At 38.0% G+C, this 24,693-nt stretch overlaps 1 protein-coding gene across 1 annotated transcript in view; it reads right to left on the reverse strand.

Annotated features, from left to right (window-relative positions):
* Positions 1-2,774: 2,774 nt before the first annotated feature.
* pof1b (POF1B actin binding protein) overlaps positions 2,775-24,693 on the reverse strand; it is a 49,290-nt gene continuing 27,371 nt past the window's right edge. The window contains exons 4-14 of the mRNA XM_056262335.1: positions 21,859-22,076; positions 20,431-20,464; positions 19,923-20,003; positions 18,003-18,095; positions 16,663-16,776; positions 14,333-14,485; positions 13,479-13,598; positions 9,423-9,551; positions 6,327-6,397; positions 6,095-6,221; positions 2,775-2,823 (exon numbers count right to left, since the gene is read on the reverse strand). Of these exons, the coding sequence (XP_056118310.1) occupies positions 6,098-6,221; positions 6,327-6,397; positions 9,423-9,551; positions 13,479-13,598; positions 14,333-14,485; positions 16,663-16,776; positions 18,003-18,095; positions 19,923-20,003; positions 20,431-20,464; positions 21,859-22,076 (1,137 nt within the window). The 3' untranslated portion in view covers positions 2,775-2,823; positions 6,095-6,097. The remainder of the gene's footprint in view (positions 2,824-6,094; positions 6,222-6,326; positions 6,398-9,422; positions 9,552-13,478; positions 13,599-14,332; positions 14,486-16,662; positions 16,777-18,002; positions 18,096-19,922; positions 20,004-20,430; positions 20,465-21,858; positions 22,077-24,693) is intronic.

Raw genomic sequence — 24,693 nt, forward strand, 5'->3', positions numbered from 1 at the left:
AAAAAAAGATGGATGACACACCTTCAAGGTGATGATACACAGGGTAACTTTTTGAGCAATGTTGCCGTCAATGGCCAACCAGATGAGACACAGGGCCCAGGACCGATCTAAATTATCCAGATAGAAATGTAGCTATTGCCCATTTTCAATAGGAAAGTACCCAAGCAACAATCGCGTGGCAAGATTGCCCAGCAACATTGCTCAAAAACTTGCCCTGTGTATCATCGCCTTCACTCTCTTCTATTGTAGAAAAGTGAAGCCGCCAATGTCCCAATATGGCACTGACATCTTGTGCTGATTACGCATAGACAGTAAAAGAGTGATTATGGTGTCATGAGAAATCGAGTCCCCCCCCAGGAATCGGGTCTCCTTTAGGACCCATGTGGTGCCTGATCAAAAGTTGTTATCGCGATGTCCTGACTTATTATAACCTATTTAACTACTGAATCTCTGAGCTGCTGTGAGTGAGTGGAGGCGGGGCTCATTTGCATATTCATAGAACCGCGTATAGGCCTACTAAATGAGGCAAGGGTGTAGAGTCACATTCAAGCTATTTTAAGATAAGAATATTTTTTTTTCAAGGAAAAAAGTTTAAATATGTAATTTTGGTGATCAAAGAAGAGTTTTAAGGGATAAAATGATTGACTACATGGGGACTTAGGGGAAAGCACAAACAATTAAAAGATGTGAAGTTTCATGCAAAAGAGATAAACGCTGCAGATGCAACACTGTTAAGTTAAAGCAGTTGCTCTCCAACACAAAAGATAAAAGATGTATTTAGTCAGGATATCACACATCAAATGTTCTTTACAGTTTAAGAGGACTCTTTCGTAGTTAAATCATATATAAAAATAAAAAAAAGTCTAGATATAACTTGTAATGCTACAATCTACCACTTGATGACATTAGAAACCACTTGGACTTGTCTTGCTTTCCAAATTTGTAATGAAAGTAAACCTAACTAAAAGCACACTCAACAATAATACTGTCCCTTCAAGTGTCAGTGTCTTATGAAGAATTTTAATTGTGTAAAAACACAGGCAGATAGCAGATCTGCAGAGATCCTATGTACCATGCCAAAAACAGACTTAGACATAGACTTTTAAACTAACAGTTTCAGACTATAAAACAAAAATGTTTATTGAGGTTTTAACGTTTATTAACTTTATTTAAAAACAGACAATGTTTACATAAGCTAAAATGAACCATTTGACAGATAAAAGTTACATACAGTATAGCTTTGAGAAATGAGCTTACACTAATCAGTTATTCCATATGCTATCAACCACTTTAAAGCAGTATACCCCCTCACCAGCTTACATTACATACTAGTGGTCTACCGATGTATCAGCCAGAGATATTACACTTTTTGTGTTTTTTTTAAATCGCTAGGAGGGTCCGACTCCTAGAGATGTATAACGATCTGCCATCGGTTGATAACTGTGTGTTTGCGCCCCCTTGTGCCAGTTACAATATCCGACAGCTTTGTAAACAGATAATGAGATTTAATTTTTACATTCTTGTGCTTCTCGTGTACGTTTTCTAGGCTATAAACTACCATTCAAAAGTTTGGGGTCAGTAAGACTTTTATTCAGCAAGTATTCATTAAATTGACTAAAAGAGAGAAACAACTTTTACATTTTTACCCAAAAAAAAAAAAAAAAAAAAAAAACTGTTCAAATAAAATATTGACTGTTTTCACCAAAGTATCCTGAAAATAGCCAGACAGACAGGCAACATGCATTACGGTTTCCACAACAACATTAAGCAGCACAACTGTTTTCAACATTGATAATAAGAAATGTTTCATCATATTAGAAGGATTGAAGGATCATGCAACACTGAAGACTGGAATAAATTACATTTTAAAATAGATTCAAATAGAAAACAGTCATTTAAAAATGTAATAATTCACAACATTTGTTTTTAATGTATTTTAATCAAATGTGCTATGAAGCCTGGTTGAGGTTTATTTTTTATTAAAAACATTAGAAAATGCTACTGACCCCAAACTTTTTGTATTTAGTGCAGTGGTTCTCAACCTCTCCTGCAGGGACCCCCTGACACACCATGTTTCTGTTTTAACCCTGAAATGGCACACCTAATTCAATTAATTGAAGGCTTAATGAGTAGTTGACTAATTGATCAATTAACTAATTCCTACTTCCTACTCTAATAATGACTCATTAAGCCTTTAATTAATTGAATCAGGTGTGCCATTTCAGGGTTAAAACAGAAACATGGTGTGTCAGGGGGTCCCTGCAGGAGAGGTTGAGAACCACTGATTTAGTGGGTCATCCTGCTCTCCAGATATCTGTCATTGAAAAACATGTATCGGTCGACCACTATTACATAATAGGCATCATTTTCTATATAAAGCATCAACTCTGTGGCATAAGAAAAAAAAAGAATAAAATTAGCATAATTAATGTACCCAAATGAATAAGAAAACCAGCAATCACCTTTTACATTACTGACAATGCTTAACTTTCATTCCAGCCAAGGTATATGATACTTGCAAGTCGTTTCTCTCCAAATATTTACATCCTTACAGTAGTGTTGTGGTGCATCATATGAAGAGATGACACACAAATATAAAAATAACTATCAGTAGTCACGCTATATCGTAATAAACAAGATGCTTCTGGAAGATTTTGTGCCATTAAATGCTGTGGTTGCTTCATACTTCATTTGGCATTATCCAAATCCAAAGCCCAAGCACTAAAAGTCAGCGCCACCGCCACCGATAGGAGCCACTGGGAAGAGGGCGGCATGCAGGGAGAGAGAGAGGGAATGAGATTCAGACGGGGAATCTTCTTCTTCCTGTTCATTCCTGTCAGAAAGAGACACTTCTTTAAGAATTGGTAACAAAACACAAATTCACTAGACAGTTTGGCTACTTGTGCATGCTGTATTTTAGTGAGAAACACATTTTTTATTCACTAACCACATGATAACTATCTCATAATTCTGGGTATTTCCCCGTCGGCGTTCATTACGGCTTGAGAATGCTTGGCAGTTTGTCAGATTTCAGGATTCGTTTCGTATTGTAGTAGTTTTGATAGTATTCCGAGTGATAAAATGTCACTCTGACATTCTTTGGAGTAACACAAATCTTTGCAGGAAACTCAATGGATACAGACACGCTGGCTTCCTTCCCAGAAAGTACGCCCAGCGATGAGACTTTGAAAAATTGCTTCATCCATTCTGAAAATATGATCCGACCACAAGATTGGTCAACTGAACACATTTTGTAAAGATGTTCCGGCACTGCTGGTGTCGATGTAAACATTCACTGGGCTGTATAGAGCACATGCTGCAGTTAACGTTTTATCTTAAAAATGATAACTGGTGCAAGAACAGCACCTTTTTTTTGTGGTCTTTGTGGTGCTTACTGGCAATTCTTTGTCTAAACAGAAATGTGATTAAATATGCATTCTGCTTTATTGCATCATTTTGTTTTTCCATCGGTTATTGTGTATAAAATAATGAGGTCACTGGCAAAAAAGCGAGTTCAATGACATCATTCATCTATGCCAGCAGTAGAATTTAGCATTGGCCCTCTACGCCAGGGAGCGATCTATTATTAACTAGTGAACTGTTCCCAGACAAACACATGCTTAAGATAAATGCTGTGGACAAGGTGTGAAATGATGGAAATTATGTGAAACTTCTAGTGCAACTGAAGAAAACAAATGTCGTCTTACCACTTTTTTCTCTCTTTTTGCATAAAAAAAAAATACAAGTACCCAGAATACTCTAATCAAAGTCAATGATGATGAGTGTACCCTACTACTGTTCAAAAGTTTGAGGTCGGTACAATTTCATGTTTTTTGAAAGATGTCTTATATTCACCTTATATATACATATAATATATACAGACTGACAAACCAACACATTATGACCATTCACAGGTGAAGTGAATATCATTGATGATCTCCTAACAAGGCCACATATTGATGTCTGGGAAGATTAGATGTTAAACAAACAATCAGTTTTGAGCATCTGTAGGATGTGCTGGAACAAAAAGTTCGACCAACGGCGGCTCCACCTCGAAAACTACGACTTGAAGGATCTGCTGCTAACGTCTTGGTGCCAGAGACCACGGGACACCTTCAGGGTTCACTGCTGTTTTGACAGGACGCCAAGGACCAACAGCATAGACAGGTGGTCATCGTGTTTTGGCTCTATATATATATATATATTAGGGGTGTAACGGTTCGGTTCGATACGATACACTTGTCACGGTTCGGTACGTTTTCGATATAGCAAAAAGAAATTTTCCTTGATTTCAACTTTTTTAATTATACTTTTATTAAAACTAACATCATAAAGTATGATATTTTTTAACTTTGAGCAATGATGGAGCTATACTTGAATTTTCTTAGGAGCTTATAAAACAAAACAGCTCCTTGGACAAAATGAAATGTAATATTGTAGTAGTTATAAACAAAGGTTTATTTTAGTTCAGATTAACATTTGAGGGCAGCAATTGTATTCATAATGTCAAAATAAACCGACGTAATGTTACTTGAAAGCATTATAGGCTACTATTCCTGCCAAACTTCCATGGTTACAGTTAGTAGTGTTACTACAGTAAATCCATGGTGAATGTTGCTGATCTGTGGATAGTTCATTCATGGCACAATGTTTCTTTCTGGTTTCCACGTCAGCGCTGTTTGATCCGTTAATAACGGAGAAATGTGAATTTTTCTCACTAGATCTCGCAGCGATGTTATTACTTCAGTGGCGAATACATTTCGCTGTGTAGTAACAGTGGTCCTTGATAAAGATCGGCTCGCGCTGCATTTGCCATTTGGTGTTGGGCAATGTTGTGGTCACGCCAGCGTCTCTTACATTATGAGCGCGCTTGCCAAGCGCGACGCGCCTACATTTGAAATGACAAAATTTTGGTCGGCAGGAAAAATGGTTCAACGAACCGTTCGGTTTAAAAATGCGTACCGAAAACCAAACGGTTCAATAGGAATACGTGTATCGTTACACCCCTAATACATACACTACCGTTCAAAAGTTTGGGGTCAGTGAGAATTTTATTTTTATTTTTTGGAGGAAAGAAATCAATACTTTTATTTATCAAGGAATAATTAATTTGATCGAAAGTGACAGTAAAGAGATTTATAATGTTACAAAAGTCTTTTGAACTTCCTATTCATCAAAGAATCCAAAAAAAAAAAAAAAAAACTGTACAACTGACAGACCAACAACTGTTTCAACATTGATAATAATAATAAATGTTTCTTGAGCATCAAATCCTCATATTATACTGATTTGTGAAGGATCATTTGACACTGAAGACACTGACACTGGTGATGCTGAAAATTCAGCTTTGATCACAGGAATAAATTACACCTTACTATATATTCACACAGAAAACAGCTGATTTACACTGGAATAATATTTAATACTATAACTGATTTTTGTTGTATTTTTAATCAAATAAGCGCAGCCATGGTTAGCAGAAGAGAATTCTTTTAAAAGTATTTAAAATCGTACCGACCCCAAACTTTTGAACGGTAGTGTATATATAAATATGCTGATTTGACTCGAGAAACATTTCTTCGTTGAAAATGGTGATGCTGCTTAATGAAGTGTGAAAAGTGTGTGTTTTTTTCACATTTTAATAAATAGAAAGTTCAAAAGTACAGCATTCATTTGAAATCGAAATATTTTGCAACATTATAATTGTCTTTACTGTCATTTTTGATCAATTGAATGCATCTTTGCTGAATAAAGTATAAAAAATAAATAAAAAAAAAACACTTACCGACCCCATACTTTTTAATCATAGTGTATGTTTGTAATATTAAATATAACAAATTATCCAATAAATTCAGAATTTAGCTTTACATGAGCATTTGTGGTAAAAAAAAGAAAGAAAAAAGTTCTGGCTGCTGTACCTTTAACACCTCTATGTAAACCTTTTCTAAAAGCTTTTTTTCCCCCTTCAAAATATCATAGAACATTTATGAACATTTATAATTTACACGACCCCTTTTTAGGTGACCATAGTAAAAAGTCATTTCTACACAACACCTGGAAAAAAGCCTTCCATTCCAACAATTTCAATCCTTACAATCTAGATTACTCGTGTGGTGACCTCGCCCGTCGTCTCGAAGACGATGGTCCTGTCCTCTTTAATAGGTGGTGTGTACTTGTAATCGTCACTCAGCAGACCCAGTAGAGGGTACTGGGTCGCGTATCTGTTCCATGGTAAGAAAGAATTCACAATATAACATTAGGACTGAATGCCAATTTAGTTTTCGCATAGTATTCAGACTATTCATACGTAATAAAAACACACACACCTCTTTGTAACGACAGTCTTCGTCGCACTGCTGGAGCTGTCAATCCTCTGCTGTCGGAGTCGCTTGAGCTCCTGAGAGTGAAAAGTCAAAGGTCAGAATGAAGTACTCCGGTATTGTACTATGACTTCACATTCCTCAAGTGTAATGAAGCTGAGGTAACGCAGAGACGGAAGAAACGAAAGAATGCCAACTATCAAGTGCTGTTCCTTACACTGATGTCCTCATTCAGTGATTTGTTTAGAAATAGATGTTGTTTTCATTGAACATGTCAATATTGTTTTCTGATATAATTCACTTCAGTAAATATCTATTTTTCCAACAAACACATCTAACAAAAAAAAAAAAAATTGCGTTGAGAATGAATGACTGAATTAACCTGGACTAAATCAAGGTGTATCTGCTAGTTCAGCTGCACCAACTTTAAACCCTAGTTTGTTTCCTTCTTTTAGTTTTACAGTAAACCTAGAACCTGTAATTTTGTTAATCCAGAGTTAAAGGTGACATATTATGCCCTTTTTCACAAGACGTAATATATATCTCTGGTGTCCCCAGAATGTGTCTGTGGAGTTTCAGCTCAAAATACCCCACAGATCATTGATTATAGCTTGTCAAATTTGCCCCTATCTCTTTAAATGCAAATGGGCTGCTCCCCGCCCCCTTTCCAGAAGAGGGCGGGGCTTTCACAGCTCATGCCTCTGATACTCCACAAAACTGGAGAATGTCGCGTAGCCAAAATGTCAGAAATGGTCAGTAGTGGTGTTCAGCCTTACATGTGCAAACCAGAGTCGGACACTGATGGACTCGGGAAGACGGTACAACTTTTAGAATGCAACTGGACGTTTCTGAATGGTTAGTGGATACATTTATGTAGTTGTTGTGGAGTTAAGTTGATTCAACTCATCGACTAGCATGCACCGTCATGTTAATCTAAAAATCTTTTAGAAACAGGTTTAGTTCAAATCCAGTGTTGAACTGACACTGGTTTTTTGAAGCAGTCAGGCGTAAATTTGCGCAAATATATAACACATTAACGACTTTCTTTGGCACATTTCCTTCGTAAATGAAATTCAACCACGGTGTCCTCAGTGGCTGGTCACTCTTATGTTTGTTGGTACATCCAATAACACAACATTTGTAATGTTGTTTTGGCACAGACATTGTAATACTCTAGCTAGCTGATACAGCGAGTAAACAGAAATGGCAGACTCTGTGCTTCTCACTCAGGACGGGATCTATGCTAATAGGGCAGATCGTCACCAGTCATGGGCGGGGTTTCACCCTATTCTTATATATATATATATATATATATATATATATATATATATATATATATATACACACTCACCGGCCACTTTATTAGGTACCCCATGCTAGTAACGGGTTGGACCCCCTTTTGCCTTCAGAACTGCCTCAATTCTTCGTGGCATAGATTCAACAAGGTGCTGGAAGCATTCCTCAGGGAGTTTGGTCCATATTGACATGATGGCATCACACAGTTGCCGCAGATTTGTCGGCTGCACATCCATGATGCGAATCTCCCGTTCCACCACATCCCAAAGATGCTCTATTGGGTTGAGATCTGGTGACTGTGGAGGCCATTTTAGTACAGTGAACTCATTGTCATGTTCAAGAAACCAATTTGAAATGATTAGAGCTTTGTGACATGGTGGAAGTAGCCATCAGAGGATGGGTACATGGTGGCCATAAAGGGATGGACATGGTCAGAAACAATGCTCAGGTAGGCCGTGGCATTTAAACGATGCCCAATTGGCACTAAGGGGCCTAAAGTGTGCCAGGAAAACATCCCCCACACCATTACACCACCACCACCAGCCTGCACAGTGGTAACAAGGCATGATGGTTCCATGTTCTCATTCTGTTTACGCCAAATTCTGACTCTAACATCTGAATGTCTCAACAGAAATCGAGACTCATCAGACCAGGCAACATTTTTCCAGTCTTCAACTGTTCAATTTTGGTGAGCTCTTGCAAATTGTAGCCTCTTTTTCCTATTTGTAGTGGAGATGAGTGGTACCCGGTGGAGTCTTCTGCTGTTGTAGCCCATCCGCCTCAAGGTTGTGCGTGTTGTGGCTTCACAAATGCTTTGCTGCATACCTCGGTTGTAACGAGTGGTTATTTCAGTCACTGTTGCCCTTCTATCAGCTCGAACCAGTCTGGCCATTCTCCTCTGACCTCTGGCATCAACAAGGCATTTCCGCCCACAGAACTGCCGCTCACTGGATGTTTTTTCTTTTTCGGACCATTCTCTGTAAACCCTAGAGATGGTTGTGCGTGAAAATCCCAGTAGATTAGCAGTTTCTGAAATACTCAGACCAGCCCTTCTGGCACCAACAATCATGCCACGTTCAAAGTCACTCAAATCAACTTTCTTCCCCATACTGATGCTCGGTTTGAACTGCAGGAGATTGTCTTGACCATGTCTACATGCCTAAATGCACTGAGTTGCCGCCATGTGATTGGCTGCTTAGAAATTAAGTGTTAACGAGCAGTTGGACAGGTGTACCTAATAAAGTGGCCGGTGAGTGTATATATATATATATATATATATATATATATATATATATATATATATATTCTTCACATATATTTCTTATACGAGTACGGGGAAAACCTGGAACCACTCGTTTGGAGAGAAAAAAATATGAATTTTTCATAATAGATCCCCTTTAAGTCAGGTTTAACTTAAAATTGCTCCTGAGGCATTTCTAGAATGAAAGACTGCATATTTACATAGCATGAAGAAAATTAAATGGTTCAAAGAGCAATAGCCTTGTGGGCAGCGCTCCGACAAATGACACAGAAGTGCCTCAGGCGACCTGAGTTCGAGTCCCGGCTCGATCCCGTCTCATCTGCACTGTCCTTTCTAATAATAAAGGCATAAAAGGCTAAAAATAAGGACTGCCTCAACTCATTGCGCTTCATGTTTTTTCCAGCAGGTTTCCAAGCTGTCAAATTTCAGCTCATTGGGAAAATGTCACATCGCATGGCGGATCTGATGACAAACGCATTGTGTGCTTGTTATAAACAACACTGACAGAGCATTTCGTGTCTGTATGAGGGCGTATGTTGACGTACCTCCTCCTGGTGTCTGATGACGCTTTCATGTTGCTCCAGTTTGGTCAGGAGCTCAGTGATGCGCAGTTCCAAGGTGCTGTCAGAGGTGTGTGTTACGGTGCGCTCGGTCTGGATTTTTATAAGCTGAGACTGGAAAAGAAGAAATACACATAAAATAGATAGTTCTGACTAGATGGGATGCATTTGAAGGATTCTACACTAACATTCATAAGTTTGGGGATTTTTTTATAAATGTATTTAAAGAATTATAATTGATTCAGCAAAGAGGCATTCAATTGATCAAAAGTGACCGTAAAGACATTTCTAAATGTTCTAAAATCTTTCTGTTTCAAATAAATGCTTTCTATTTAGCAAAGTATCCTGAAAAAAAAAAAATTATATCATGGCTTACACAAAAATATTGTTATCAGATATGATGATAATAATTAATATTTCTTGAGCACCATATCTGCATTTTAGAATGATTTATGATCATGTGTCACTGAAGACTGGATTAATGATGCTGAAAATGTACCTTTAAATCACAGGAATAAATTACATTTTAAAATATATTAAAACAGAAAACAATCATTTTAAATTGTAATAATATTTCACAATATTACATGTTTTACTGTAATGTTGATCGAATTAATGCAGCCTTGGTGAACATAAGAGAATTTTTTTTAAAAACATTTAAAAAATCTTTTTGACCCCAACCTTTTGAACAGTAGTGTATATTAATGACCCAAATTGTTTATCAATCATACACAGCCTACAGTTTGACTAATTAATTACATTACTGAATGAAATAGTTTGTCTCTTAATATTTATTGAACATTTAGTCTTTATCATACTAGTCATTTTATGGGATGCTTATAAAAGCAATAAACAGCTTTTCCATACTTGTGGGCCAAGTGGGTTTTACCTAAAAACATAATTTCATACATTCAGGGTTCCCACTCTTTTATATGAACACCAGATTCAAGGACTTTCAAGCACTTTTTACTTTATATCAAACACAATAAAGGTGGGTTTGTTCCTGCCAATCTGAACACTATCAAAGACCTACTGTACCTGTGTCTATCATTACTGCAGTATGTTAAGGCATATACTGACAACTAAGATTGTCAGTCAGGGGCGGAGCTAGATTCTCAGTAAAGTGGGGGCGGAGCTTCATCATGGGGCCCTCTGCTACCAAGTCATTTTAAAATTAAAACCGTAAAAAAAGTCAAATATCTGATGAATGCATATGTAATAATGTGTCACTTGTTGAGCCAAGTAAGCTTGTTAAATATATGTTATGTTAAATAAAACACAAAGGCTATCTCGTTCTTTTCAGAGAACAGTCTGTTTTCTTTCGCTTTGAATTGTTCTGTAAAAGTACACATTTCGAGCTTTCTATAGATATATTTCTCAGGTGTGTGAGGCAAGTAGGCTACCTTATACGCTGAGTTTCGGTTCATTAATGAGACGAGCTCCAGTTCACGCGCCGGCGCCTCCGTGTCGTGATTATCTATTGTCTGCTATATTTATTCTTATTTATTAAATCCAGACAATTGGTTGATGAAACATTGATTAAAATTAAGATACAATTAATACAAAACGAAATTCGCCTTAATGAATGGCTTTGTACTTTATGTTTGATGTCTCTGGGAAAGTTTTAAAGTAGTCTTTCAGTGCCGCTTTCAGAGCGCTCACGTCCGTAACGGGTAACTGTCACGTAACATTGTTTTTCCCTCATAAATGCAAACACGAAAAATAAAAATGAATATTTTGTTCTGTGGAGAGCCAACCCTTCTTCATCCGGTGGGTAGTATTACTTTTTGTACTTTTGCCACTACAAGTTAAAGTTTTTTTGTGTCACGTCCGTTACGGATGTGTATTTCCCTCATATTAAATATAAAACGCATGTGTAGACTAGACTGATATTTTTCTAATGTCTGGACTCCTTTATTAAGGAGTATGGATAAACAGGCGTTTCAATATATTGGTATTAAATGCATTTTCTGAGAATTTACATTTCAAGTTTTTTTTTACCTCAAATGTCACTCCCATAACGCTGAAATTATCCTCAACTAGTTTTGTGGTGTAGGTCTACATATTTTATAATGTTTTATAAACTTCAAATAATACTAATAGTAATTTAAAGATGTGGTAGCATTGGATCTGGACGGGAAGGATAACTCTGGGAGTTGGAAGGGGTGTGTCGCGATTCTGCCTTCTCACACACATTTCGTTTCATATCGCATATCAGCCATCATTTCTACTAAAGAAAATGACAAAAATAGTAACGCACAGTAACTTGGATAAGTAATTTTAATCTGATTACTGGTTTGGAAATAGTAACGCGTTAAATTACTTGTTACTGAAAAAAGTTACCGGCATCACTGCTGGCGAGGGCCCTGTTCCTGTCCAGTGACGCAAGATCGGCGGTGTTTGAGGGGCCCCTAATTGGCACGGGGCCCTGGGGCGACCGCACCCAAGCACCCACGCTATCTCCGCTACTGTTGTCAGTATAACAAACAGTACAACAAACTTAAGGGGCATATGACTTTTTTTTAAATACATTGAGGAGAGAGGTAGAGTGTACGGGAGAGAGAGAGAGAGAGAGAGAGAGAGAGAGAGAGAGAGAGAGAGAGAGAGAGAGAGAGAGAGAGAGAGAGAGAGAGAGAGAGAGAGAGAGAGAGAGCGAGTTTGAACGAGAGATGCCGTTTTCAGCTTTATTGTTCCTGCTTTTAACATTTTACACTGATTTTAGTTTTTTTATGAATAATCACTTGATTAAAACGTTAAAATATACATACATTTTGCAATTAAATGAAATTGATATGGACAATGTAATTGTTAGGCATTCAAAAAATATTCAAAATAGTGTACATGATATCTGCAGGGTTTTTTAAATCAATTTGAAGTCTTTTAAGACCTTTAAGACATGCACAAATAAAATTAATTGGGGGAGATCAGCGTTTATGCAACATCCTAAACCATAAAATGACAAGGTTTGACAAAAACAAATATTTATAAATATATAACCTCACATTTCAACCCATTTTTTAAGAAAAGGGGTGAGCCAAAATTATAAATATTAATTTAAAATACAATACCATATATATATATATATATATATATATATATATATATATATACATATACATACTGTATATAATATTCTAAATACCTTAATATTCTACATTTTTTGAAAAGCACATTAGCTTTTTATCAATCCACTGTGTGTAAGCGGTGTAAAAATATGGGTCAATCTTCACATTGGTCTGAACAAAAATGGAAGACCCACTGAATGAAAACGCAAATTCAATCTCTGAAATGCTACTTTTCTACTTGAGCTACTTGTGGAACAGCAGAAATATAGCAGTTACCCCGGTTACCTTGATAACCATAGCACTATTTTATAAACACTCCTGCGCTTATAAACACTACTTTATTAGGGCATTATTAGTTGGAAATCTGATTTAACTATTTTATGTTGCTCAATACAGAGCTAGTTTAATATCTTCATGCGTTTATCATGCAGGGCTGCTGCGCGTGATCACGATCCAAGCACTCACAACGTTTTTTTTTTGCAGTTTTTTCCCACTTTTCCCCCCCCAAACAGTAGTGCTGTTTCTTTCTGGCATCGGCAGTGTATAAATGCCATTTTTTTGTAATAGCACCATGCTACACACCAAATTTAGTTTAGGTTTAATTCAAGCACTTCCAAGCACCTATGTCCTTGAATCCATGCGTCTGAAATTCACGAGTTCACACTTATAAATAATTAGATAGAGTAAAAGAGTATGCGTATTTTGCCTTACGTCCGAGGGAGGGCTCCGAGCTTGGAATGTGGCCCGAACCCAGAGTTCTCCCCCGTATCCCTGACTGGGATAGGAGCTTGCCGAGAGTGAGGAGTCGGAGGGAAGCAGAAAAGACAGTCGAGGAACCAGGACGATATAAGCCTCCGATCGTAATGATAGGCTAGATCATTTGAACATGCTCTTTGTTGATAAAATATCATTTCAAGTACTTTCAAGCATGGGAACCCCCAAATTCATCAACTCCTTTGATTTCTTCCTTATTTACCCGCATGTTCTGGAGCTCTCTGTCCTTCTCCCCCCGTAGTTCATTCAGCATCCGTTCATACTCTCTAGACAGCTCCTGTGTTTGGATTTGGACAGTGGAACTACTGCACTGCCCTGTCAACTGCGGAAGAGATACCAGTAAATGCAGACAAACATAAAAAGGGAAGACAAAAAATACAACCCTAGAATCCAGTATAATGTCTACTTTCCTATTTTTGAGCATTTTACAAACTACAAGACAGCATTATTTACTGTTGTACTATATAATTACCAAAGTAAATACTGAAACATAATATTATAGCATGTATAGTGAGATTGGACCACCCACAGTCTACAAAGAAGAAGAAATTATATTTTTTTGCAGTGTGAATTGAGTGATGAGTTTTAAGGTCCATGAACAATGTTTCTCTTGTGTTGTCTTTACGGCACACTTCACTGCACACACACATGCAGTGTGACCAGTGTAGTTTGCTTTACAAACGTTTGACTGGTTCTTTTATTGAAAACTTTAGTGAATCGCACCGTCAGAGCGGTGATGGATGTGAGCCACAAGTCATCATCATTTTCATTTATATCTGATAGGAAATAACCTGTTCTTGTGAGTCATGTGTGTTATGTGTATAATAAAGGTTTTTGACAAGGCTTACATGCACTTTCACAGCTGGTGTTTGTAATAAATGATATTTAAATAATAATTATATATATATATATATATATATATATATATATATATATATATATATATATATATATATATATATATATATATATAAAAGTTTGTGTTTACATAATATATGAGTGTATGGTGTATAATTATTAAACTGCATTTTGATGAAGACCCTGAGGTTTGCCCACCTTCTTCCTGAGCAGCTCATTCTCCTGCTCCAGGGCCCTCTTGCTGCCCTCCAGCTCTTTGATGCGGAAGTCTTTGCTGGGGTCTTTGCTCTGGAAGGTCAGTAGCTGACTTTCTAGAGAACGCTGAGCACTGTTACTTTCCTTCACAGCCGCCTAAGAGAAATTGGAAATTAAAGATCTGAGATAGATATCTAATAACATGCACATGTTGTTAGTTGTCATCATTAAAGGGGTCATGACAAGTTTTTTGCACAAAACAAAAACAAATATAAGTGTGGAAAAACTATTATTTTCTGTATATTATGCATTGTCTGAAATTATACGTTTTAAGGGTAGTGTAGAGAGCGTCATTGATTATAATGGGTTCTGTTTGCCTGTGATGTGATGCGACGCAACACTCGTATCCAGTGTAGGCAAATGTCAGTCGTTAAGCGACTGAATGCCAGTGGGCGGGGCCTATGGTGCGATGATGTAAAACTATTCGTCGATGTCTTGCTCTGGAGGCAGGCATATACAAATCTATTTGTCTTGATTAAAGCTCCAGTAGGGAGTTTTGAGAAAACGTTGACTTAGCCTGAAAATTTGAACAAGCAGAACTTACAGGTCCCACCCCCTTGCTCTCTGCTGCGCTACAGCCCTCCCTCCACAGCTCGTCCTCCACAGCGGAGCCTGTCGTGAACGCGCAGGCTAGTAAACAGGGCCACCGATGACGGCGGATAAAAAGTTATATGGCACATTCACTAATAGGGACTAAACGTCAACAATATGCTTTACATTGACTATGGCCTGCCCATACTTTGACTACAAACTTGGTCCTCAAATCATTATGTATTTTCCAATAGCCTACATGTAACTTTATAATGTTGCACTCTTTCTATAAGTTATAAATAGCTAGTAAGATAACGTTAATATAACGGTAACTAACGTTACAGTATGTAAGTAATTATTCTAGCGATATATAATGCTAGATAAAGGTGTGCTAGGACATTATTTCAGCAACATGACAAGCCAGTGAATTAGCAGGTTTCAATTGTTGGTTAGCAGAGTGCGTGACATTTTATCTACATGTTATGCGGCTAGAGTTTTGACACCGAGTCAATGGGCTCTGTGTAATTCTTTCTTTTTCGCTTGTTTATCGTCATCAGTCTTTTTCCTTTTACCTCTTTGTTTTATGAGCAGGTGTCACTCGAGAATTGGCAGTTTAAGTTGTTTCTCCGTCATAAGCACAGCTGCAGCACGCCGGCAATCTTGAGTTTGAACGACGGCTCGCGCTGTGCAAGAGAGGGGTGTGATCAGCGCGTACACGAGCGTGATTGACACTGCTAAGACATTCCTCCTGGCTCTGATTGGTTGTTTCTGACCGGGAGCGTGTATTTCTTGCAAATGGCAATAGGACCACTGTGAGGAGCCAGAGGAGCTTGATTTTTACACAGATTATCTGTCTCATATTCTACTGTCAGGACATAATGACAGTTTTAGCAAATACATTTTTTCAAAAGTTACCTACAGCAGCTTTAAAGGGGACCTATTCTGAACCTTTTTACAAGATGTAATAGAAGTCTCATGTGTCCCCAGAGTGTGTCTGTGAAGTTTTAGCTCAAAATACCCCACAGATCATTTATAGCATGTTGTAAATGACCATTTTTGAGTGGAAGGAAAAACATGCTGTTTTCGTGCATGTATCTTTAAATGCAAATGAGTTGCTTCTCCCCACCAAGCTTTCCAGAAGAGGGCGGAGCCTGTACAGCTCGTGCCTCAGATACTCTGCCAAAAACTAAAACATCTGTTTGGTTTTGATTATCATCTCTATCGTGGTCACGCTCACGTGACATTGCAGTTCTTCATCATCATGAAAGTTTATTATCTGCATGTGTTTTAAAGCCATATCAGTCTAAACTTCTGATATATGTTTTTCCGAGCGCACACATCCGAAGCTCGCGCACAGAAAGCTGGATGTCGGACGGCGTCCTGTGAGAATTAAACTAAGTTCTCTTTCACGTCTTATTGCGCTTAAACTGTTAAATACACACAAGGTTATGTCAAAAACACACAAAGTTCACATGAACACAGTCGGTTATGTCTGTGGATGTAAACAGCAAGTAAAGAAATCACATGTGTATATTAGATCCGTGTATTAAAGTGACAGCAGCGTAATATACAGTACCTACTGCTATATATGCGGTTAATATAAATCAAACAACAAAAGAAAAACAGAAATTCACTCACTGCTCTTGATTGAACAACTTTAATAGATTTAATAAGAATACATTTCTTACTTATGCTGCTGTTAAATTGTTGCATTGTTGACATGAAGTGAAGTTTTATGGTACCTGCAGTTGTCTGCATTGCTCGCGTACGTTCTCCAGTAGTTTCTCATATTGAGAACCTTGATTTTTCTTAAAGCTCAGTTCTTTCTCCAGCTCATCCTTCTCACTCTCCAGATGCTGCAAATAGACACAGGTAATTCAAATGCAAGTTCCAACTAACCATATAATTGTGCATGCTTGGTAAAAAAAAAAAATGCCTTAGATTTGTAAATTCAGTAGATCCTAGTCAAATTATATGCTAACAGGTTATATCTTCAAAAACCCTCCACAAACTACAAAATGGTGACTCTTATCACTGTCTGGTTTAATTAATTAATGAATTTATTTATTTTTGCAATAATGACCAATGACCAATAATGTACATTACCACTCATTTTAGAGCTAATCACCTTTGAGTGCTTACAAGTTTTATTAAAAGTAAAACTTAAGAAGAAAGTTTTACAGTTTTTATTTTTATTTTAAGGTGAAATATTACAATTGTAATAATAATAATAAACAACAATATTATTATTATTATTCATATTTTATAGTCATGTTAATTATTGAGTGCAATAATTGATTAGATTGTTTCCCAAATCATGCAGCCCCAGTCATACCATAAAATATATAACATCAGAATGCTACAACTGACCAATCATGATCAGTCAGATGTCACACACACCTGTAAGCATGCATTCATGCACAGTGCATTCAGTGCAATCCCTTCCGTATTTCTCAATCAAGTTTGCAATTTCTCACTCAGTCAAGAGACTGCACACAAAGCTTTATTATAAGCAATTATCTTTTTTTGATTATTTTGAGTGGATAATTAGTGAAAACACAGACACTGACGTAGTTGGTGTCTTCAGTAGCTGTTGGCTGCTCCATTTTGGCGTACCAGTTGACAAGATGCTGCATGTATTTGTGATGACCTTGTGATGGTTCATGTTTAACTGAGCAGAAGCTTTGTTCAGTCAAACAGGAAATAACCTCTTGCTATACCAACAAAGCAGGTTGGCATTTTGTGATATTCTTTTGGTATACTGTATCACAATCTGTATTTGCAGAAGTAAGGTGCATATTATTATATTATGTTATTATATATGAATGTTGTTTTACCTTTAACAAAATAATGCTACTATAATGTTAAAGGGCTGGGGGCTGTTGTGTAGCTGTTACATCATACCATTGAATCTGTGTATACACGCATCACACCTTGAAAACTACAAGGTCAGCTGAAAGCTGGATTGTAAAGCAAACGCACGCCCATGAGGCAAAACCTGATATGTTTCATCATCACATCTACTGCTTCTGCAGGACAAGAGGCTGTCCGATGGTTTAGTGGTAGAATAAATCGCACTCACCCTCAGATCCTCCTGCATGCGCACTAGTTCCTCTCGCAGACTGCTGAATGTGGCCATCAACAGACGCATGGTCTTATCAGCAGTCACACGAGTCTACATGAGGGAGAGAAAGACATTTACTTTGTGTCTGAAACTACTGACAGCTAAAGTGCTTCATATGTATTGACTGTTATATTATATTATATTTAGTGGTGTCAAATCGATTAATTGGGATTAATCACAGCTAACATAAACGTTTTTGTTTATATAATATATGTGTGAATCTACAAACTATATTGCCCAAAATTTTGGGTTGCCTTTACATGCACATGAACTTTAATGACATCCCATTCTTTAATCCGTTGGGTTAAATATGGAGTTGGCCCACCCTTTGCAGCTAAAACAGCTTCAACTCTTCTGGGAAGGATTTCCACAAGGTTTTTATGGGAATTTTTGACCATTCTTCTAGAAGTACATTTGTGAGGTCAGGCACTGATGTTGGATGGCTCTCAGTCTCCGCTCTAATTCATCCCAAAGGTGTTTTATCGGGTTGAGTTCAGGACTCTGTGGAGGCCAGTCAAGTTCCTCCACACCAAACTCACTCATTCATGCCTTTATGGACCATGCTTTGTGCACTGGTGCGCAGTCATGTTGGAACAGGAAGGAATGCTGAAGCATTAAGAGTTCCTTTCACTGGAACTAAGGGGCCAAGCCCAACCCCTGAAAGACAACCCCACACCATAATCCCCCCTCCACCAAACTTTACACTTGGCACAATGCAGTCAGGCAAGTACCGTTCTCCTGGCAACCGCCAAACCCAGACTCGTCCATCGGATTGCCAGACAGAAGCGTGATTCGTCACTCCAGAGAACACGTCTCCACTGCTCTAGAGTCCAGTGCTTTACACCACTGCATCCGGCGCTTTGCATTGCACTTGGTGATAGACTCGGCCATGGAAACCCATTCCATGAAGCTTTCGTCTACACACTGTTCTTGAGCTAATCTGAAGGCCACACAAAGTTTGGAGGTCTGTATTATTGACTCTGCAGAAAGTTGGCGACTCCTGCGCACTGTGCGCCTCAGCATGCGCTCAAGAACAGTGTGTAGACGAAAGCTTCATGGAATGGGTTTCGTCTACACACTGTTCTTGAGCTAATCTGAAGGCCACAAAGTTTGGAGGTCTGTATTATTGACTCTGCAGAAAGTTGGCGACTCCTGCGCACTGTGCGCCTCAGCATGCGCTGACCCCTCTCTGTGATTTTTACGTGGCCTAACACTTCGTGGCTGAGTTGCTGTTGTTCCCAATTGCTTCCACTTTGTTATAATACCACTAACAGTTGACCGTGGAATATTTAGTAGTGAGGAAATTTCATGAATGGACTTATTGCACAGGTGGCAACCTATCACGGTACCAGGCTTGAATTTACTGAGATCCAGAGAGCGACCCATTCTTTCACAAATGTTTGAGGAGCAGTCTGCATGCCTAGGTGCTTAATGTTATACAACATGGAAGTGATTGGAACACCTGAATTCAATGATTTGGAGGGGTTTCCCAATACTTTTGGCAACAGTGCATCTTAAATGAATAATCACATATATTAACTTTCTTTTTGGGGGGGGGGGGGGGGGAGCCCCCAACTGAATTTACAGTTTAAAAAAAAACAGAAAATAATGACAGCACTTAATCTAATCTAACTTGCTCAAAGTTGACTGAATATCCAAAAATTGACTGAAGATGAAGCAAATATCTCTTTTTATCAGACTCCCAGCTCAAACGATGACTGAGAGGCTACATTGTGCCTGGAGGAACATGTGTTCCTGGGACAGGTTTTATGAGCTAATAATCTGCTGTCAGGAGAGGCGTCTGAGGGTGGGGTGTACTGAGAGGTGGGTAGGGCTGAGTGGAAGTGGGCAGGGCAGTCGTTCATCATGTGCGCTAACCTGCAGCAGGTAGCGGATCTGTTGCTTAGTCAGTTCGGACACTCCTTTGGGAATAAGACTCTCTATTTCATCTTTGTCCACCTGCAAAAAACACACATACAGACAAACAATAGTTTAACAAGTTCATCATATATATTCTTTGACCAAGAGCTGCAAGAACATTTTCAACAAAAAAAAAATTCTTCCAAAATATCATTAATTATTAATTAATAAATATGTTTTTGGGAAGTTGCATTATATGACATTTTATATTTTTGTAATATACATATCTTTTCTGATATCAGGACAGGTCTTTCACACTGATATTTTTATTTATTTATGCCCCAATGAAAACGTCAAAAAACATTCTCATAATAGTAGAGGTGTAATAAAGCCACTGTGTGCATATTATAAATTGCACTTTAAATTTACTTTTGAGGGGGGTGGGGGATGGTACTTGAAATCCTGTATGCAACATGGAAAACTTTTAGCCAACTTCATAGGAACTGAACAATCTGCCACTCCCTACCTTGTAGTCAATGGTGGAGTCCAGAAGGTGTTTCCTGCAGAGACGGAGAACAATATGAATGAGTCAAAATCACAAAAAAAAAGCCTTAAAGCAGGGGCATCCAGAGCTGTTGCTGTTCTCACAATCATTTCTAAGTGAATCACTAGATTGAGCCTTGCTCTTAGACAGCTTTAGACAAGGCGGAGAGGTTTCAGGTTTTTGATCACTCTAATGAGTCATTTGAGAAAGTGGCTGCAGATTAGGTGTAGAGATGAGATTTTATTTTGGTCTGTAATAGGTTTTCTCAGTGTTATAGGGATAGTTCACTTTGAAATTAATTTTTGGTATGTTTTAGCTTACCTCAAGGGCATCCAAGATGTAGGTGTCTTTGTTTCCGCAGTAGTTTCAATTTGGATATTTTTAGGTCAAACCGTTCTTGTCTGTCAGTCATATAATGCAGGTCTATGGTCACCACCTCAAAGAGCATGCACAGAGAAGTCCAAATTAAACATGATTTAGTGACTCGTAAATGTAAGTACACATTGATGGCCTAAGACACGAAACGAGCGGTTTGTGTGAGAAAACGAACAGTATTTATATCGTTTTTACCTCTTGTAACCACAGCCACGTCCAAGTGATCTGAGGGCGCGGGCGCTTCGGTCTCCTCAAGCGGTGGAAGTAAATAAATATGGTTGTGAAAAAAATTCTGTTGATATATCGAAATCGTCTTCCATTGCGATTTCCTGTATATCTAAATATGTTTAGATCTTCACAGTGAAAGGTAACACTTCCAGAATCTCTGTGTAAACAATGAGTGACGTACACGCGCGAGAGATCACTTCCGGCGCTTTTGCAGACCGAAGCGCCCGCGCCCTCAGATCACTTGGATGTGGCTGTGGTTACAAGAGGTAAAAACGATATAAATACTGTTCGTTTTCTCACACAAACCGCTCGTTTCGTGTCTTAGGCCATCAATGTGTACTTACATTTACGAGTCATTAAATCATGTTTAATTTGGACTTCTCTGTGCATGCTCTTTGAGGTGGTGACCATAGACCTCCATTGTATGACTGACAGACAAGAACGGTTTGACCTAAAAATATCAAAATTGAAACTACTGCGGAAACAAAGACACCTTCATCTTGGATGCCCTTGAGGTAAACTAAAACATACCAAAAATTAATTTCAAAGTGAACTATCCCTTTAAGTCATCAATCATCTAGATAGTGTTTGACAGGGTTAATGGCTGTTATCTGCATGCAAATCTTTAATTTAAATACTCCTTTAAGGCACAGAGGGAGGAATTCACTAAGACAGAATATGTGAAATGCAATGTAATCTCATTATTGTAATTGAAGCATGGCATTTCATGAATTAGCTTGCGAAAATGTACTTATTATGAGATAATGGTTTTAAAAAAGCATTAAAATGCTGAAGGATGTGCTCTACCTTCCCCGGATCTTCGCCACATGCTCGGAGATGCAGGTGTGAATGTCGGAGTTCTTGCGGTAAACCTCAGCAAGCAGCTCACCAAAGAAGCGGTTGTCCATCTTGGCGACGGGTTCCACCTCGAATACCTCGGTCTTGATCTCAGACGAGAAGCCATTGTTCATTTCCCTCAAATCCACAACTTCCTCATGAATGCTTGAGCTCTCCGCCAACTCCGACTGGAAAAGGGCAGGATGTGAAGAGAGGATACTCTGAGCATGAGTGCACAGCTTTTATTGAGTTACATGAATTTTATCAGATGTTATTCTGCCAGTTTAATATTAAACAAATCAGCTACAGGATCAACACTGCTCTTCCTTGACGCATGCAAAACATAATGCTTACATAACTGTTAGTATGTCAAAATGGAGGAAACTTTTCAAAGAAGCAAACAAAATATGTCTAAGCGAGCTCAGAAATGAGGGTTAACGTTTACAAGTATGTGTTACATTCTTTAAAGTAGATTGTGAGTGATGCATACTACGAGAGACAGTCCACACCTCGATGAATAGTGAGTTAAACCCCACACCCATGTGCATCGATCCAGACTTTTCTAACAATACACTTAAAAGCAGAAAACAAAACTGCATGCTGGGAATTGAGTGGACCATAAAGGTACAAGGCCTCCAGTGGAGCGGGAAAAAAAAGTCATTTCCAGCTACTGAAGCTTTTGATGGAAATATTCATCCGTCTCTATGCAAATTTTGCATTCTGTACATTGCCATCTGCTAGAAAGCATTAGTAGTAGTACTAGAGGAGATGCACAATATGATATCGGCCAATATTACCATTTTTAATTATCTGCAATTGCTCTGATTTTTCAAAGTCAAATTGATTTGCATAGCACTTTCAAAACACACATTGTTCCAAAGCAGCTTTACAGAAAATCTTGATGTTGATGTTTCAAATATCTTAATGCCTTATAGTCACATTTAGAAGAAGCTGGGCGATGATGATATAGGTAAACAATTAAGTAGTTGACATTTGCTCTAAAGTATATTTTGTCTATGCGAGTATACTGTATGTAAACAGATAAATAAAGTAGTTATATATCCAACTTTATATAAAGAGCTGGGCGATAATATATAGTTACATTTTGCAACAAACATATTGCTGTCAAACCGATTAATCGCATCTAACATAAAGGTTTTTGTTTAAATAATATGTGTGTGTGTGTGTATAAATATTCACACAAACATATATATTTAAGGAAAGCTACTTTTAAAAATAATTATAGGCCAAATTCTCTGTGTTGGTGCACCCATAATTAATAGCGTTTTCATTCAGATAGATTGATATTTCTGCATTCTAAAAGCTTTAGCAGTGTGTGTGTTTCAAAATGATTGATGGCACAACATATAATGCAAGACAGAGCAGCAGTTGTCTCAATCCTCCAGTAACTTCCAGAACTCGAGGTGTGTCGGGAGTGGTCGGGCCAGATTCCACTGATCCGTGAGAGAGAATCACTCAGGGTCTGGTTTCATCCAGAATTATAACTGAACTGACACTACAAAAGATCTTTAGGTTTAAATTGTAATCATCTTGACATAAATATAAGTCATTTACCAAGATGACCCGTTTAATTTCTCTAATCAAGATTCTGGTCCTCATCATTCATTGGTTTTCAACTTTAAGAGAAATTTATCTTAAATGCATGTTTCCTCCTGTGATTCAAACTTGTGACCTTAGTGTTGGTAGCACCATGCTCTACCAGAAGAGAAACTTGAGCAAGTATCCTACACGTGTCTCTGCTCTGTCCCATGCATTCAGCAAAAAGTGCATGTTTAGCAATGCAGCAGTACTACTATGAAGAGAGACGTTCGTCCAGGTGTTTGCAGGGGTCAGCGTCTGTTTTGAGAGCACTTATAGACAGACAAGTGTTTTTGACAGTGGGTGTGTCAAGCCTTGAGAACATTCCACACATTCTGTAGCAGAAAGACCAGCAGTGACGGTGTTAACTGGGTGTGTGGACTCACTACTGAGACTTCTGTGTCACGAAACCGGTTTGGAGCTGCAACAACAAAGAGCCGAGCTTGTTAACAGTTACGCGTATTACTAAAATTGTGATTTTTACAGGATTAGCTGTGCATGAGTTGATGCAGAGTTGTGTGAATTACAGAGTGCGTCTGGGTGTGTTCTTACAAGATTAGAAATCATCAATGATTGAAACGTACTTTGGACATTAGTTACTTTTACCATCTGACAAGTTGCAGCAGGTTCTGCACACCACAAGCAAGGACACATAATAGAGTTTAGTTCTTCTAGTTTCACTCAGTGACTAGAGGTAGTATCACTAGAATTAGAAGTCCAACAAACTGCCACTTAGGCCTATGCATAATCAACAAGAGTGTGCATTTAATTTTTTTTTATCACTTTAGGTCCAATTCTCAGTATTAACTAGTTGCTTATCATGCATATTATTATGATATTGGCTGATTATTAGAACTTATAAAGCACATATAAATGTCTTATTCTACATGATCATATTCTACATCCCTTAATCCTACCCAATACCTAAACTTAGCCTAAACGCTTCAAAAACTACTAATAAGCATTAAATTAGGAGTTTATTGAGGCAAAAATCTCAGTTAATAGTGAGACCATAGTCTAAAGTGTGACCAAAAAAAATGTAATATATGGATTATGTCAAGAGACAATGCACAGAAGATTTCTAGTAGTTCTAGATCACCTAAACTCTCTTCTTATATGCAAATTTCATTCAGTTGTACTATTGTAACCTCGATTCCCACAGCAGGATTGAGCAACTCTGCACAAGAATGCACAGAAAGTGCTTCA

This window comes from Rhinichthys klamathensis, unplaced genomic scaffold, assembly GCF_029890125.1.
Source record: "Rhinichthys klamathensis goyatoka isolate OS25496 unplaced genomic scaffold, OSU_Roscu_1.1 h1tg000191l_1, whole genome shotgun sequence".
Lineage (NCBI taxonomy): Eukaryota > Metazoa > Chordata > Actinopteri > Cypriniformes > Leuciscidae > Rhinichthys > Rhinichthys klamathensis.